The sequence below is a fragment of the Drosophila willistoni genome (assembly GCF_018902025.1).
Source record: "Drosophila willistoni isolate 14030-0811.24 chromosome XR unlocalized genomic scaffold, UCI_dwil_1.1 Seg143, whole genome shotgun sequence".
Classification (NCBI taxonomy): domain Eukaryota; kingdom Metazoa; phylum Arthropoda; class Insecta; order Diptera; family Drosophilidae; genus Drosophila; species Drosophila willistoni.
The window spans coordinates 5,888,511-5,905,602 of record NW_025814056.1 but is presented as its reverse complement, the minus strand read 5'-3'; the positions used below and the strand labels follow the sequence as shown (position 1 = coordinate 5,905,602).

Genomic DNA, 17,092 nt, shown 5'->3' with positions numbered 1-17,092 from the left:
ATTTTAAGCAAAAAAATGCAACGAGAAGGAATTTTTCCATCACAAATTAAAGTTTAGATATCAAACATTGTTGTAGAACTGATTTGGTGCCAAAAAGTGCAGAAAAAAAAACTGATCAATAATTAATTTTTGTTGTTAAATTTCGCTTCGATTTGTGTGAATTTTATGCTAGAAAATTGGTAAAAATCGGAGTAATAATTGATTTTGCGATTATTTTTAAAACGGGCGAGACACAAATTACTGGGCACAAGTTTTCATTTTGAAAAATTCACTTGATGACATAAAAATTGTATAAAACAGATCTAAATTTCCATTTTCGAAAGAAGCTCGTTGAATCCGGATAGTTCTGGGAGGACATTTCGTCTACAAGGAAACTGTCAACTAAAGTTAAACAAAGTGTTTTAAAACTGTGACGATTCAATAAGCGAATATTGTCCTGAAGAATTCAGAGATAAGATCATCTACAAAGCAAAAGTTGCTTTAGCCAATTCTTGGTGGAATTCCCTTTTAATGAGTGTCCAAATCATCCAAAGGACTGCACTGAAACAAGGACTAGAATATGGGATCTTATATTTATTCTAATTAGTATATTTTAAAGAGACAAAAAAAAAAAAATGGGAAATTAAAACAAACGTTTGGAGGATTCCTCCTGCTCTGTGCCGTCATCCACCACTGGTTGGGCCAGTTCAATGGAATTGATGCGGATCATGGTATTGGGTGAACGTTGGAAATTGATGCGCATATATTGTTTCCTGCGCTTCTTCTTGAAATGCGTTTTCGTGTGGGTCAGGGTCTTCTCGATGACGGTGGCCTTGACTGTGACCAGGCCGGCCTCCAGAATGGGGCGACCAATCAATGTGAAATCCCTGGCGCCGGCTAAGAGCACTTTGTCCAGCCTAATCTCATCCCCGATGGTGGGTGGCCAATAGCCCTCGACCAGGATAATGTCGCCCGGTGTGATCTTGAATTGTTTGCCACACAAATGGACAACGGCAAAGAGACGTCCCTGCTCGGATTGGGCCACCTGCTGGTTGATTCTCTCGCAAATACTTTGGCATTCCTTTTGCTCATTCTTGGCAACGTCTAAAGCTGATGTGGTTGAAGACACAATCGGTTTGGGTTTATTTTGCTGCTGGGCACAAGCCGGCGTAAGGCTCAGAGAACGCATGGCTCCTGCCAAATAACAGAGTGAGAGAGAGAGAGAAAGATAGAATCATATGGTTATGTCACAAAATTATTTAATTTCTATTGGTTACCTGCAAGGTAGAGCGGGCGCTGACTGACTTGAACTTGGCGGCATAAATGCCGCATTGTTTGGCCTAAAAATGCCATTGCCTTTTTGTGTGTTTCACTTAAAATTATAAAAAAAAAGATTAAGTTATAAAGAAATTACAACCGCAACAACAAAGATTTGGCGTTGCCAGCTGGGTTGTTAAGCAAAACAAATTTCCGCTAGGCGGCGCTACAGCCAACGACAGGTGTTCAGGTGGCAACACTCTGGGTGTAGATAACTGTGTCGAGTGTGACCAGATTTAAGAAAATACTTTTTTGAGATTTTTTTCGAGTTGGCTTGACGACGCATTTCATTTTCAAACTGTAGCGGCCGAAACACAAAAGAAAAACAGTAAAAGTAGATTTATTTTTTAAGAGTAAGAAGGAAATTTTTTAAAATATAACCATGCAAGGACTATTCTGCGATCCGTCATTGGAGCGCCACTTCACTGGCCACACAAGTGCCATTACACAATTGAGATTTAGTCCCGATGGCCATCAGATTGCCAGCAGTTCTATGGACTCGACCGTCATTCTGTGGAATCTAAAGCAAGCCGCTCGCTGTATACGCTTTGGGGCCCATTGTTCTCCTGTTTATGGTGTCGCCTGGTCTCCAAAGGGTAATCTGGTGGCCTCCGGTAGCCACGATCGGACCGTAAAGATCTGGGAACCCAAAGTGCGTGGCTATTCAAGTGAATTCCTGGCCCACAGCAAGCCAGTGAGGAGTGTGGATTTCGATAATACGGGACAACAATTGCTTACCGCCTCGGACGACAAATCGGTAAAATTGTGGCGTGTGTCCAGGCGTCAGTTTGTGACTTCGTTTTCCCAGCAGACTCACTGGGTGAGAGCAGCGAAATTCAATCCAAATGGCAAACTGGTGGCCACGGTCTGTGATGATAAATCGCTGCGCATCTATGAGGTGGGCTCGGGCCGATGTGTGCGCCTTTTCACCGAGGAGCATGCGGCGCCACGTCAACTTGCCTGGCATCCATGGGGCAATATGGTTGCCGTTGCCTTGGGCTGCAATCGCATCAAGATCTTTGATATTGGGGAAAGTGAGTTACTTCAATTGTATGTTGTCCATTCGGCACCAGTAACGGATGTGGCCTTCCATCCCAGTGGCAACTTTCTGTTGTCAGGATCCGAGGATGGGACCATAAGAATACTCGATTTACTTGAGGGTAGACCCATCTACACTTTGAATGGGCATACAGGATCAGTGAATGCAGTGGCCTTTAGCCAAGACGGTGAAAAGTTTGCCACAGCCGGAGCGGACCGTCAGGTAAGCCATGAAGGGTTCTAATTGTTGATCTCGGAATTTATAAACACATTACTCTCTCTCTCTCAGCTATTGGTCTGGCAATCGAATCTTCATACCTATGATGCCAATCAATTTGAAACCAAATCGGCCTTGGCTTCCAGTTGCTGTGATACAAGTGGCGGCTCTTCATTCAAACAAAGCAGCGGCGCTGGTGGCGGCTGCGGCAGCGGCAGCACGAGCTCCAAATCGAATGACCTGAGCATATGCATCGATCCACGTCAATCGTCGGCCTATCAGGCTTTGGATGAGAATTTCCAGGTGCTTGACAGTGAACACACTAAACAAGATGATACACCACAAAAATTGGGTCAGACAGCTCAGGCAACTGACTCCTCCTGGCTTCAGCGGAGAGGCTTGGATCTGATGCAACCAAAATCACGTTTCTTTGATTAGTTAGAAATTAAATTTATTTTCTATTCTTATATTCTTATACATACATCATACACAAACATATGCACATTTTCCATCAAAACCAACAACAACAGCTAGAAAAAGCATCATCAATCACCTTTCGCAGGTGTTGGATGTATCCTTGGAATCGGGCTCAGAATGCTGCAGTTGCTCTGCCCACCTCGAGGAGATTAGCAATCAATTGGATAACCTTAATAGACGTTTGCAACGCTTGGAAAAGTTGCACTTTCTTTGATCAGTTCACAATTGGATGCATCTACATTAAATTAAGTTTAATTTGTCATTTCTTTATATATTTATATATCTCTTTTTGTGTGCGCTTTTATGTTATTGTATAATATATATAAAATACTTGCCTTATAAGTACTTAATGCTTCTATTTAAAGAGTTTGTCCACTTCTTTTTTGCTTAACTCGAAAACTACTTGGAAGAATCTGCTGAACTCTCCTCGGCAGTCATAAGCCCAAATTAGGCATACATACAAACATATGTGATCCAAATATTTAAGCAAATTGTAGAATCTTAATTTTAAAATATTTATTACCCTGTTGCTTATTGATTCGAGTTTTGGATTGAAAATCCTGTGACTAACCTGAAACAATACCTATTGATTAGCTTTAGCTTAAATTCTAGCCAGTCGCTTTTTTTAAACTTTTCCCGCTATAAATGATGGAATTTGCGGCAAAGTAGCTAAATAGGCAACACTGATTTCCAATCAGTGCGACAAATGGAAAAAGGTCCGAGGAGGATCACAGTTAATTTTGCATAAAAGTGTTTTTTGTTTTCTACACAGGATACAAATACGTATATATACATATATTTATGCACAAATTGAAATCGAGGACTATATAGTTCGCCAACGAATTGTTAAAATTCATTCTCAAAGAAGAAAGAATGAGAATGGGTCGCAGGAGTCTCAAAAGGTGGCCTTTTTTTTTCGTTGTGTTTGTGTGTGTGTTTCAATTAAATGATGGAATACACCTATTAAATATACATATATATCTATATAAGTATATATAAGAGTAGATTGTAGTGGCTTTAAAGTTAGCTTTCAAATCAAATCTTAAAGAATGGAAGCAAGAATGTCAAAAACAGAAGAAAGCCTTCTGTGGACGTTTGTTTTTTCTTTTTTCTTGAGTGTTGTGAAAAGTGCAAATTTTGTCCGCTAACCTTAAATGTTTAGTTATTTATAAGTCAGCTGAAATATATTTCAAGTGAAATTGAAAAAAAGATTGGCAAATAAATCCTGAGAGAAAGCTGAGTTGAAGAGCATTTTCTCATGCGATTAGGATATTTTTTTTTTTGGTGTTGTGTGTGATTTTAAGTGTTGTGAAATTTTAAAGCGTTATGGAAAATAAGTAAGTGTATAATTATTACTACTTTTTATTGCTTATTTTTCTAGCTTAAGTGGCGAAAATAATGTGTGATGAGCGTCTTAGTTTTTTTTTTTAATCTTTTTTCCAATTCACTATGATTGGAAATTCAATTTTTGAGGTATAAACTACAATTCTAGAGTATTGAAATTGTACAGACACAATAATAAAACTTCAACTAAATTTTCCCAATCTAATTCGCCCAAGACTAACGAAGTGAACGTCCTTTGTATACTTTTAGGCATTATTATTTATTATTCAAGCAAATTAAAAAAAAAAAAAAAAACAAAAAATCATCATGGATAATGGAAACGGTTTAAAAGGGAAAAAGTTATTAATAGGTACGCGATGAATGACGACATGTATGAGAAAAAACCGATGCAATTGCTTTTTGTTAGCTTGTTAATTCTATTCCGCAAATCACAAGGGAGGGGGTGAGGTAACTAAGCTTTTTATAAGCTTTTTATAAACATATCAATTTGGGATCATAGTGCAATTTCAGCCCATTTTCTATATCTTTAACACTAATAAAAAGTGGGCCGAAAACATTACTAAGCCTCATTTGGGTTAATTGGGAGCTGTTAACTCTTTTTTATACAGAATCCTTGAGTTTGGAACAGAAAGAAGTTTAGAGTTTGTCTGGGAAGGAATAGCTCTTTTACTGCGATCAATTTTGCCATTTAGCACTTTTCCATATCTTTTATGAAATTACGGAGTGGGAAAATGATAAAAATTGTAAAATGGGTTAAACGATTAGGTATATTACATAACGCTTTTTTTAATGATTTTTGGGATCCTCTGCTGTGAAAGAAGAAATCCACGAGTTCATTTCTTGGGGCTTATAAAGAAATTGTTGACCTTCCGATGGATAAAACATGATCATTAAATGAAGGATTGAATATAGAACATTTTAAAGCTACAATGAATATATATTTTTTTTAAACAATGTATAGCTAGCATACTTTAAGGGAGAAAGTTTGTTCCATTTCACAGCGCTAAATCAGCTAATGCAGAGTGGGTTAGATTTTGTTTGAAAAATGTTGTAAATTATATTACGAATTGAACTTATTAACTTTAAAATGCATACATTGGGGATATTGAATCAATAATTTAAAAAACGTTAATGACAACGGTTATTTTTTAAAGTCACATGCTGAAATTATTACTCGACTTTGCGCTTTTCCTGTAGCAACACCAGGCCTCATCGTTGTCGACAAAATGGAAAATAAAGGGGAATGTATATTAAATATTGATATAAAAGTATTTTGAATCAAACCATCGATGTTTTAGTGACGGATTGTCTTTGTGAAGTCGTATTCCAGGAAAAATATTCTCAAAGTGTTCGTCTATTATGGAGTAATTTTGACAACTTGGACCAAAAAAATAATTTTGTAAATTTTTATAAGCCTTTTTGCCCCTTTTTTCTTGATTCTCTTTATATTTCGTAATTCAATACAAATTTTAGGTCCGAAATTCAGTCCTACTGGATGCGTAGGTCAATACAAATCTATATGAGCAATTTTTGACTTTGAAGCTACAATTTTAAAGAAAATATGAAATTTTCATATTTATTTTAAAAAAAATGTCCAACATATTTTAAAATTCAGCCTAAAAGTTGCCTTTTTTCCTTTTTTGCCTTTTTGCATAATTTAATAGTTTTTTATGAAATCGGGATAAAAAAAATCAAAATTCTATACCAGTCAAACTGATGCTCTTGCAAATTTTCGAATCTCTAGCATATAAATTGCCAAAAAAATACGAAATCTGGCCCATTGTGCATTGCTCAAAGTTTTAACCCAATTCTGTTCCAAAGAATTTGTTTTAAACAAAGCAAATCAAACTAACAATCTCCAACTCGCCCTTTGGCGATCTTCTGTAACTCTTTAGAATAGGTTAGAGTGCATACAGAATCTATCTTATCCTTCACGTTCTTTCTTTAAATTGGGGGCAGTATAAGGCCAAATGCAGAAGGAATTTAGTTTCAAGACAGGACAAGATAATTGATCTTTATATATGTATCTACTTACTATTAAACAGAGGTCAGTGGATTCTTTATGCGCTACTTGTCATTATCCTTAGTCCTTTGTCCCGTTGACGCCACCAAAAAGTGATCATTGAACTCGATTTGCTAGTTCATTCAACTTGAGCTACCTAAGAACATATTGTTGCAAAAATGAAAATTTCATGTGTACTCGTACCTACATACATACATTCAGTCTCTAATGATCCTGTCACATTCAAACATAAGTTCAATGCCTTGCTTCCTATCCAGTATCTCAGTATCAGTTAATTATGCGTTTCTTGAGCCCAAACCCAAACCGAATTGAAACAAACACAAAACATTGAGAAATTAGTGTGACAAGCGCAGAATTTCCACCTGTAGAGTGGTCGAGTTCAAAAGGACGTTTCCATCAGTAACTGTTCTTTGCCAAAATGCAGTTATGTGTGCACTGTGTGGCAGGGTGCCTGAACCCCTGTGTGTCCTTTGTGTGTGTGAGTGAATGGAGTTTGCATAGAAAAAAGGTCATTGTCATCCCAAATAATGGGTTCAACAAACTGTTTTCACAAACAACAACAAAAAAACTGTTGCATTTTCAAATAAATAAACTAATGTGCCAGAGGGCCAAAAGCGAAAACCGAAAGCAAAAACGAAAACAAAATAAAAAAAAAGGAAGCAACCTTAAGCTATAAGCGAAAATCCTTAATAGGTATAGACGGCAGGACTTTCAATTGCAAATCCATACGAATTTTGAACTCTCTATAAAAAATACTTCTTTCTTAAAAACTAGTAAAATAATTTTAAGTTTAATAGCCAAAGAAATATCATTAGATTAGTAGAATAATAAATATAGAAGAAAGAAACTGTTCTTCACAATTTCTTACGTGTGTGTGTGTGTATGTGTAATGAGGGAATTTTCGCCAAAAACAGAGATTTTACAAAACGATTTCCACTAAAATGCTCAATTTCGCCTATCAAAACCATGAGCTATACCCATCATTGTTATATTTGCGGATATATAGGCGGATCTTAAGAGGGGGGAAAAAAAGATAAATGTGCTCCCAAAAGTATGCAATAAGCAGTCCAAGAATTCGCTATTTAAATTATATAAAGAAGTTTGGGTATTTTCAGTGGATAAAAAAAAATCCCTAAAGCAAAATCCTTTTAGACAATTTTTAAGTTTTCAGGCATATAAATTTCTTGCAAATAATGAATAATTCACCATTCTATTGCATACCCAAAGGGGCAACGTCTCCCCTAAAATCTGTACATATTTTCATAGTACATTATCTATTGTTTTTAATATATTTAAAATGCTTGCCTAATAAAAATGTTTAAATAAATTAAATTTAATTGTTGTAAGTTTATTTTTAATAAACAATATATTTCTGTACAAAAGGGCTTGCTTAGACTATTCCCTATACCCTATCTTGTATATATGTAAGTATATATAGTTTTTTTTTTTGCAAACAAAATAATTCGTATTCTCGTGTGTGGAGTTGGCGATCTTTGTGGCATGTGGCTTGTGCCACAAACGAGCCGCAATAAAGCGGCAGCGAGACCTTTTTGCTTCTTCTTGGCAAAACTTCACCCCGAAGCCCTTTTCTGTTATGTTTTTGTTTTTTTTTTGGTTCTTTGGCTCGTGTCATCTGTTGAATTATAAAATATGGCAAGGAATTAATTTGCCCGAAAAAGCAAACGAAGGTAGAATCTGGCACAGCAGCAGCAGCAGCAGGAGATGGAGCAGGAGCAGCAGGCGTAGGAGCAGGAGTAACAACAGCGGGAGCAAGCAGGATAACGCCTCAAACGATCCCGATCCCGCTATGCTCTCTGACTTTTGCTCTCGATCTCTGTTATTCCTCTCAGTCTCCCTCGCTCTCTCTCTCACTCCCTCTCTGTTATCTGTACGTATTGTGAGCACCTGTCGCTTGATTCCAATCCGAAGATCTCCTTCGCAATGAGCAGACAAAACGAAAAGGTGCGCTTAAATTCTTATAATGACTTTTGGGCATCAACCTGCCGCTGCCGTTGTCGCTGCCCCTCCTTCTGATCCTTCTCATCTGTGGCCGCAATTTGTTGTCCTTTTGTTGTCTCCGTTGTCCGTGTGCTTGTGTGTGTGTGTGTGTGTGTGTGTGTGTGTGTGTGTTGCGTCTTTACGTACAAAAATCTGTCTATAATCTGTGTTTAGGCCAGGCCTAAATAAAAACAACAGCAACATCATGATGATGAAAAAAAGAAAAAACACCTTGAGATTGGTCGCACTCTTGGGTTTTCTTACGCTTTTGCACCTTTCATTCCTTTTCATTTTCGTTTTTTTTGCCCCTTCTTCTCCTCTTCTTTTCGAAAATCCGTACCGATTTCGTGTGTTTAGATTTTGTCATTTTAATTGCTGGACTCTTTTGTATTGTTTGTGTGTGTGTATTTGTTTTTTTTTGGTTCTCGTTTCGGTTTTTTGCCCCTTTCAGCTTAACTTGGCTTGTGTCGTTTCCCATTTGCCAATTAAGCTGTTTATATAGATTTCTTATGGCTGCCACTTGACTTGGACTTCGCCTCAGACTCAGTCACAGTCTCAGGGGTTGCATACTTGGATTTGACTTGGATTTGTCATTGCATCGAGTGCAGCCAAGTGCAAGACAACAGTAGGGCTAATCTCTGACAAAGACATTCTATTGGCTTCCGATTTGGTCAGCGAACCTATGTTTTGGGGAGGTTTGGGTAGGGGTAAAAGCAAGGCAAGTGCTCCAAACAATAAAATTCTTTTTCTTTTTTTATTTTTATTTTATTTGGGTCTAGCACTTGAATCCCTGCTCACTCCCTGCCTTCAACTACTAAATGTTTAACTACAACTATACATTTAAATATCTCAGTTAAAAAAAAATTTCATATAACTCCTTAAAGACTCTCTGTCTTTAACCATAAAAAATAAATTTATTTTATACGTATTAAAGCTCATGAAATAATATTTCTGAATGTTCGCTATGCTAAACGAAAAGTATTCTTCCACACAGACTAAATAAAATTCTCTTCTTTGCGATTAATAACTTTTTGGTATTCAGATTATCTTGAAATTCAATTATTTTATTAATAAACGGCTCTAAAACTACTTAGAAATTTAACGAAAACAGATACTTAAAAACAAACACCATAAACTATAAATTTGTATTCATTTGATATTTTACCAAAAATTCTGCAAACGAATAAAACGAATGGTCGGAAAAAAAGGGGGTTCTTATTAAGGGGGTTCTTGGGTGGCAAATATTTTTTTGCGATTTTTCTTTTTTGGCTTAATTTATTTTTAAGAGTATTGAGAATGTTGTCCTTTTTTATTTGAAACTATTACGTTTTTGGTGAGGCAATGTTTTTGTCATCTGTTTTGAACTAGCAGCAAGGATACAGTCCATAATTCTGAACCCATTTTAATAAAAACAAAGTACAGTCGACGCAGAATAGACCTAATTCTAGTCTCGACCTCAATTGTAAATTTCGAATTTTTTTTCACTATTTTTGTTTAACATTAAACAAGAACCAGAGGGCCGGGGCTAACTTCGACCGCGTCAAAGTTTGTATACCCTTGCAACTTTTTTGGTAACTCTTTCCTTACCTCTAGCCATAAATGTGGAAATAACGAAAATATCGATCAAAGTCACTGTTTTCCACCGATCGTTCCTATGGGAGCTATATGATATAGTAACCCGATATTTATCAAATTCGGCACAGTCATTAACAGATATACTAAACTAACAAATTGGTAATTTGAAAGCAATCGCCTCAAAAGTAACGAAGTTATTGACAAAAGTCACTGTTTTCGAAAGATCGTTCCTATGGGAGCTATATGATATAGTCACCCGATCTTGATCAAATTTGGCATAGTCGTTTATATGTATAATAAACTTACCAATATTAAATTTCACGACAGTAGCTCAGAAAATAACGAAGTTATTGAGAAAAGTCACTGTTCGTGACTTTGCGGTTTGTATGGGAGCTATATGATATAGTTGTCCGATCCGGCTGAATCCGAGATATACAACTCCTGCAGTATATACAAGCCTACATGCAAAATTTCTGTAGCTCTTACGGTCTAGGAAAAGTTTGCGTTGATCCAGACGGACGGACAGACGGACGGACGAACGGACATGGCTATATGAACTCGTCTCGTCATGCTGATCAAGAATATATATACTTTATATGGTCGGAAATGCTTCCTTCTATGCGTTGCACACTTCTGACCAAAATTAATATACCCTTTTTGCAAGGGTATAAAAAAGGGCAAAAAACAAACTTTTCTTTTTGAAAGAAAAAATCATAAAATTATGATTGGTTTTAAGCATGATACAGTAATTACAAGATAGTCTCGTCCAGCAGGGACGGATGTAGAAAAAACTTTTGGGAGAGGTGCAATCGGAAAATGCACAATATAAGAAAATCAATATTGATATATGATCCATAATTGAAGAAGAAACGGTAAACATTTAGTAGGCCTACAATTTAGTTTAAAAGACCGTGTCCTGAACGGATTCTGCATAAAATCAGGGAAGGTCCGGACACCCTAGACTATTCCTCTGAATCTATTCCTGTTGTCCAGGCAAAAGCTTGTTTGCTTAAGTGTCAAAAAATATTATTACTTTATTATTTATAGTTTTCTTCCCAATGCTTTCCCCCAACAGTTTTCTGTTTGAGAGATATTTTGGTGCATGAACTTTGTTTGCTCTCTTTAAAAGTTTGCGGCTAAAATACACCAAATTTGTTTATTTGTCGGTACAAGAAAAACTTTTGCAACTAAGCAGAAAAGAGCAACAGCGTACAAACAAAATACCCTGTACTTATTGCTTGTTTTTCAAAGTCCTTTGTTCTTTGAGTTGTAAGAAGCCATTGACTCACAACTCTCAAATTCCAGATGTATTTCTATTCAGGCCTTCAATTTCAAATATTTTTCAAAAAACGAATGACTCGTTTGGCCTTTTGAATGTATATATGAATAACTTACCTAGCTAAAATTTTTTGGTATTAAATGTAGTATATTTCAGGTTATATTATACCCGTTGTTAACGTTAAATACTCTGGAATTAGCCCTTATTTCCTCTCAGAAGGTAAGTCCTCAAAAATTTAAGCTTTATGCTGCTACAAGCAAAACTGGCTAGTTTTTTTCATAATTTTGATTAACTTCATAATGACAGTTGATAAATTGTTGAGTTTAGTCGCATTATTAAATATATTGGTGACCCCGACGTCAGGAGCGATATCGATAGCATCATTTCATAATGACAGATTATGGTCTAGAAGGAAATCTCGTAGTCTTCAACCATTTCGATGATCCTTATGCTAGTATTAGATATATTGGTGACCCTGATGTTATTATTAAACAGATTGGTGACCCCGACGGTTTGAGTGATATCGATCTGATCGTTTCACCGCGGGATCTGTCTAATTGAAAACTTTAAAAGGACAACCCACTGTGAAAACTGTGCCGACTTTGGCTACCAGAGACGAGCGCACATTATTAAATACATATAATGACATAACTAAATGCATTATTATTCTTGTTTTTTTTATGACGGCAGCTGTTCCTATATACATGTACATATATACTCATATTCTTGAGTATGATGAGTGTCGCTATCCCCATTTCAATTTCTAACAATCAATCCAACATAAATTTAATTTTATTCCATATTTCCCATCATTTTTGTTTTCCTTTTTGGTTTTATTTTAGGCCAGGTGAGAATACTTAACATATAAACAAAGAGAATAAAAATTAAAGCAATCATAACTTATCAATTTTCGATTCCACAAAAAGGAAAACACACTGAATGACAGTGAGAGGATGAGTATGAGGTTGAGGATGAGGATGAGAATGACAATGAGGGTGAGGTACTGAAGAGTCAAGCCGGAGGTCTGTCTGTCAAAAATTGGGTCATTTTCGGGCCTCGACTCTTGTAATGTATCGATTGTGAGCGTGACAGGTGCAGTAGAGGTGCACATTGGCTTACATGAATTGGTTGTTGTTGTTGTTGTTGCTTTTGCGTCAGGTTGTGCGACACACACACACACACATACACATACAGACACACACCCTAGATTAGATGAACGATCTCTCGGGGATCTCTTTTTGCGGTTGTTGTTGTTGTCGTCTCGAGAGAGATTTTTATGACTGCTGCTGTTGCTGATGGTGATCGAGTTTGGGTTCGAGTTTTTCGGATGGCGTGTGGCCCATGTCAATTGGACCTAGGACGGAGTCTGGGCTGCTGTTCCATCATGCTGTTGTAAGTTTTGTAGCTCTTGGCATATGTTGGCAACAGCCACAGCAGACGAGCTGAAACCGGCTTTGAGCACGCGTCTTGTCTGTGTCCTTTGCTCAATAATGATGACGACGACGACGACAGGTTCCAGGCAGGATTCAGCAGGTGCTCAAGCCCAAGTAAGAAGAACAAAAAAAGGGAATCGGAATCAGCGCCTTTACAACGAAAGGACATAAACATATATGAGCCGCTGTTGTTGTAATGTTGAGCCCTCTTCATTGAACGCGCCTGATGTTCATTTTGAGCTCAATTCTTGAGCCTCTCTCTCTCTCTCTCGCTCTCTCTCACTTTCTGTCTCTGTCTCTTGGTGAGTGTGTGTTACAGGTGCCTTTGGTAGGCAACAATTTTTCCCTCTGCATTTTAATTGTGCCCTCGGCCCTTGGCTTGGCTCTCGAATCGGCAGGCTTCACCTGCAGTTGGCAACTGACCTAAGACATCTTTTTTTCACGTTGCCTTCACCTTTTTTTGTGTTTTTTTTTTTTTTTTTTTAGCCGCAACTATTATTTTTATTAATAGCCAAAGTCAAAAGTCACCTGCTTGGGTTTGGGTCTCTCTCCAATTCCAATTCCATTTCCATCCTCCAACTGCAGCTCCTTCTTCGGCCCTTGATTGTCTATCTCTATCTCTTTGGCTAGGGGTAGCCGGAAAACGGATATGTTGCGGGTCCTGGCCCATGTTTTCTATGTCTAGGCCTCTTCAGCCTACATCACTTCTAACAATAAGATCATTTCCTTTTAATTTTCTTTTAGTTCTCTTGGTTTTCTGTGTTTTCCTTTTGGGGTTGCAGCTTTTTGTCTCGCATTTTTTTTCTTTCTCTTCAGGTTTCTTTTTTGTTGTTGTTTTTTTCTGAGTGTGTGTGTTTTTTTTTTTCTTTTTGGGTCTCTTGCATTGTTTTCATGGGGGCTTGGCGGGTATTTGTTGAATAAATTCAAACGGCATGACAAATTATGTGGGCTCAGGTGTTATGCGGAAAAGGGGTTAATAAACCTAGCATATGGCGTCCGATCATCGTTGGGTTTAATCTCTCTCTATATATGTACATATGTATGCATATGTATGAACTAAATATATATTTATCGAAATTGTGTCTCATTTTCACTCGACCAATCAATTGGTTATATCTTAAGTTAGCTAGGTGTTACGTATATGTATTTCTAGGGATCCAAAACTATGATTCAACTTTGTCTCTGACATAAATTGATTGACATTAACACTAGAATTAACCCAACTCAACATATGTTGCTTTGTTTTTGGATAATATAGGTTGAAAAATCGTCAACAAGAACAGAAAGCGAGCAACTCTTGGTTACAAATGTACTTACTTGTGAATAATCCGCAGGTGAGTAAGTATTGTATCTATCTCTAATCTGTTGATGCCCTAGATTAATGTGAAACTTCAGGTTTGTGACTAAATTGGGAGGCAAATAACTTGAACATATTTTGGTGACCCCGACGTCTTGCCAATAGGGCAACCCTGACGTCTTTCCTAATGATTTTTGTGACAAATTTGAACATATTGGAATAATATTTGGCAATAAGTTAATGAAAAGTAGTTAAAATTGAGTCCAGACTTATGACATCTGAAATGAAGTTAGTAAAAAGTTGCAAATTTTTTGTTTAATCAAATCGAGAGTCTTATTGAAGAGAAGCCAAAAAAAAGGTTGTAAGTGATGCAACATTTGCGGTATTCATAGAATGATCAAACATTTCACCTTGCATAAATGTTACCTACATTCTTCACTTGTGTCTACACCCTCTTTCTCTATCTCTCTCTCTCTCTCTCTCTCACTTACGCACTCTCTCTCTCTCTTCGATCATTTAGTTCATTACTTTGTCGGCACTTGCCGAAAGTCCTTGAGCTGCATTTTTCTTTTGAAGCTGCAATTGAACTGCATATTTTGCAGACCGTATTCGCTTCCTCCCTTGTTTCTTTTTTTTCCAATATTTTGTCAATTTCGATCAATTTGTGGCATGCCACAAAACATCAGCCAGCAGCCGCGCAAGCGGCGTACAAAAATTGGTGGCTAACAGCCAGTAAAAATCCTTTTCATCAAATGTTCGCTGATTTTTGATGAATGGCGATAATGAGCCATGAGTCCGGATCGAAGTCGATGAACAAGTTCAAGTCGGTGATTTGTAAACTGCCAAACGTTTTAAAGTGCCGCAAAACGCATTGACATTTCGATTTCCCCCTCCCCCCACAAAAAAAAAAAATGCGATCAGGTAAATCGTTCAATGAGATATTTTCCGTCCCCCGCTACTCTCTCTGTCTCTCTCATTCTCACTTTGTTCTTTGTTGTTTCTTTTTGGGCCTGCAATTAGTTCGAACTTCGAACACTTATTGGCGTTTTCCCAAACCAAAAGAGGTTGGGGAAGGGGGAGGGGTTTTGGGGATATTATTGGGATGTAATGCGGCATTTTACAAAGGACATTCCCGAGATGCCATCGCCCAGATCAAAGTTAACCGCGTCACCCGAAAACAGGAGCAAAACCATGGACCAAATAGTAGGAGCCTTCTGCAATTGCAAGACGTGCAAGCATTTTATGACTATAAAATCAGGTTTTCAGGTTGCTTCCAACAACAACAAATAAAATGCATATTTCGAACATTTTGAAACAAATTTTGTAACAAATTTGTTGCGTAAACGATTTAATGTTTTAACACGATCTCTTTAGAAAAGCTAATGAAGCATTTAATTTAGCCAAAGATCTAGGCAGCAAAATTAGCTTCCTAATCAAATAATCTATGCAAACGTTTCTAAATAAAGTTTTGCAATTTTTCGTAAGCTTGCAAAAATTTAGCGTGTAACTCAGCTTTAATCAGCTTAGATGATATTACCAATGCAAAAATCCTTCAACTGATCGCAAAAAAACGAGAAGCTGCTTTCTCTGTTGATGATCAGGGGTCTAAAGGAATCTTTATATTATTCTGGCTATTGCAAAAATAATCTATCAGAGCAGATCAGATCCATAGTTCGTAAACTAAAGAGATCTGGAGATTTGGATTTCATCTGACAAACCTCGACAAATTTCAAGAGCTTTTGTAGGGGTTTTGATATACATATGTATATCTATTTATACTTAAGATCTGTTTTCTCAGCAGGTTCATCTTACTCATGATTCCGACATTCATAGACGGATAAGGAAAATATTTTCAGAGGGTGGCCAATCAAAAAACAAAGATGTTATGCTTAGGAAATTCAGTAATTTTTATGAGGGGCATTTGATGTGAAATTTAACGAAAAGACAAGCGAAGCAAATGAAATTATTAGAAGTGTTCAGAACCCCCCGGACTCCCCTACTGTATAAACGAAATATACGAAAAAATGAAGTCGAAAAATTGCTTCTCCCCTAAAACTAGAATCTAGCTGTTATATTTTTCAAATTTATTCCCCTTAAAATAAATAAAATAGCTTAAATTCTTTTATATTCGTTTTTTGATTAGCTTTCAACTTTATTTTTCCAAAAAAATCATAAACTAAATTATATAAATTACAACTACCACAAAAAAAAAAAAAAAAATAATAATATTAATAATAATATTTATATAAAGAGAATAAGAAATGAAAAAGTTTGTGAAAGAAATAAAAGTAATGTAAAATGTTATTTTTGTTTTGGTTTTTTTTAAATTAAAAAAAATTACAAATAAATTTAATTTTAAATTAAAATAGAAAAAACACTAAACTAAACATTTAGAAATTACATACAATGATTAGTAAAATAAATAAAATGATTAAAAATCAATTTGAAAAATTTCTAAGTATTTATCAAGGATTACCAAAATGTCTCTATGTGTTTGTGTGTGTGTCTGTGTGTTTTTCTTTTTTGTTGTAGTCTTTGGTACGTTTAGCTGCGTTTTCTTTTTCGGCCAATTTTCATAATTGTGGGGCAGGGGGAAGGGGCGAAAGAGGTTTTGTTTTAAATCAATAAATAATTATGTCATTTAAATAAGAACTAAATAGAAAATATTACTATAATTTATAGATATTGATCTAGAAATACGAATATAACCGTATGCCTATTATGACCCAATAGAAAAGTCTTTTGTGTGTGTGTGTGTGTGTGTGTGGGTGTGTGTCTACTATGTACAGAGGCTTAAAATTAACAATTGAGCAGTAAAGAGAGAGTCAGAGAAGAAGGATAACTCCGACTCCTTTTTAACAAGATTTCAGACGAACAAAAAAAATTTGAAAATTACATTATACTTAAACACTTAAAAAAAAAACAAAAAACCTTTGGCTTTATAGCAACGACTTAGACAGGATGCCAACTGGTTTTCTAGTTTTCGATACTTGATCTCTCTTGGTGCGTATATATATATATATATATGTCTATATATCTACTATATGTCTGTATAGGTGTGTCTCGTCTATTTACTTAAGCTATCGAAAGCTAAAAAAATGAATTTATATATATA

The 17,092-nt window shown here is 36.3% G+C and overlaps 2 protein-coding genes across 3 annotated transcripts; one reads left to right on the top strand and one right to left on the bottom strand.

Annotated features, from left to right (window-relative positions):
• Window positions 1-553: 553 nt before the first annotated feature.
• On the bottom strand, window positions 554-1,429 carry LOC6645566 (39S ribosomal protein L21, mitochondrial). Its single transcript, XM_002068103.4, has 2 exons — window positions 1,257-1,429; window positions 554-1,173 (listed from the first exon to the last, which is right to left on the bottom strand). Exons 1-2 carry the CDS (start codon window positions 1,330-1,332, stop codon window positions 623-625), a joined length of 627 nt encoding a protein of 208 aa, XP_002068139.1. The 5' UTR covers window positions 1,333-1,429; the 3' UTR covers window positions 554-622.
• Window positions 1,430-1,641: 212 nt separating this feature from the next.
• LOC6645565 (POC1 centriolar protein homolog) lies at window positions 1,642-3,392 on the top strand. 2 transcript variants are annotated; one of them, XM_002068102.4, is made up of 3 exons: window positions 1,642-2,557; window positions 2,624-2,854; window positions 3,114-3,392. In XM_002068102.4, exons 1-3 carry the CDS (start codon window positions 1,679-1,681, stop codon window positions 3,240-3,242), a joined length of 1,239 nt encoding a protein of 412 aa, XP_002068138.2. In that variant the 5' UTR covers window positions 1,642-1,678; the 3' UTR covers window positions 3,243-3,392. The 2 variants fall into 2 exon arrangements, with proteins under 2 accessions (XP_002068138.2, XP_023033190.1); XM_023177422.2 differs by having other exon boundaries at window positions 1,643-2,557; window positions 2,624-3,392.
• The last annotated feature ends 13,700 nt before the right edge of the window (window positions 3,393-17,092 follow it).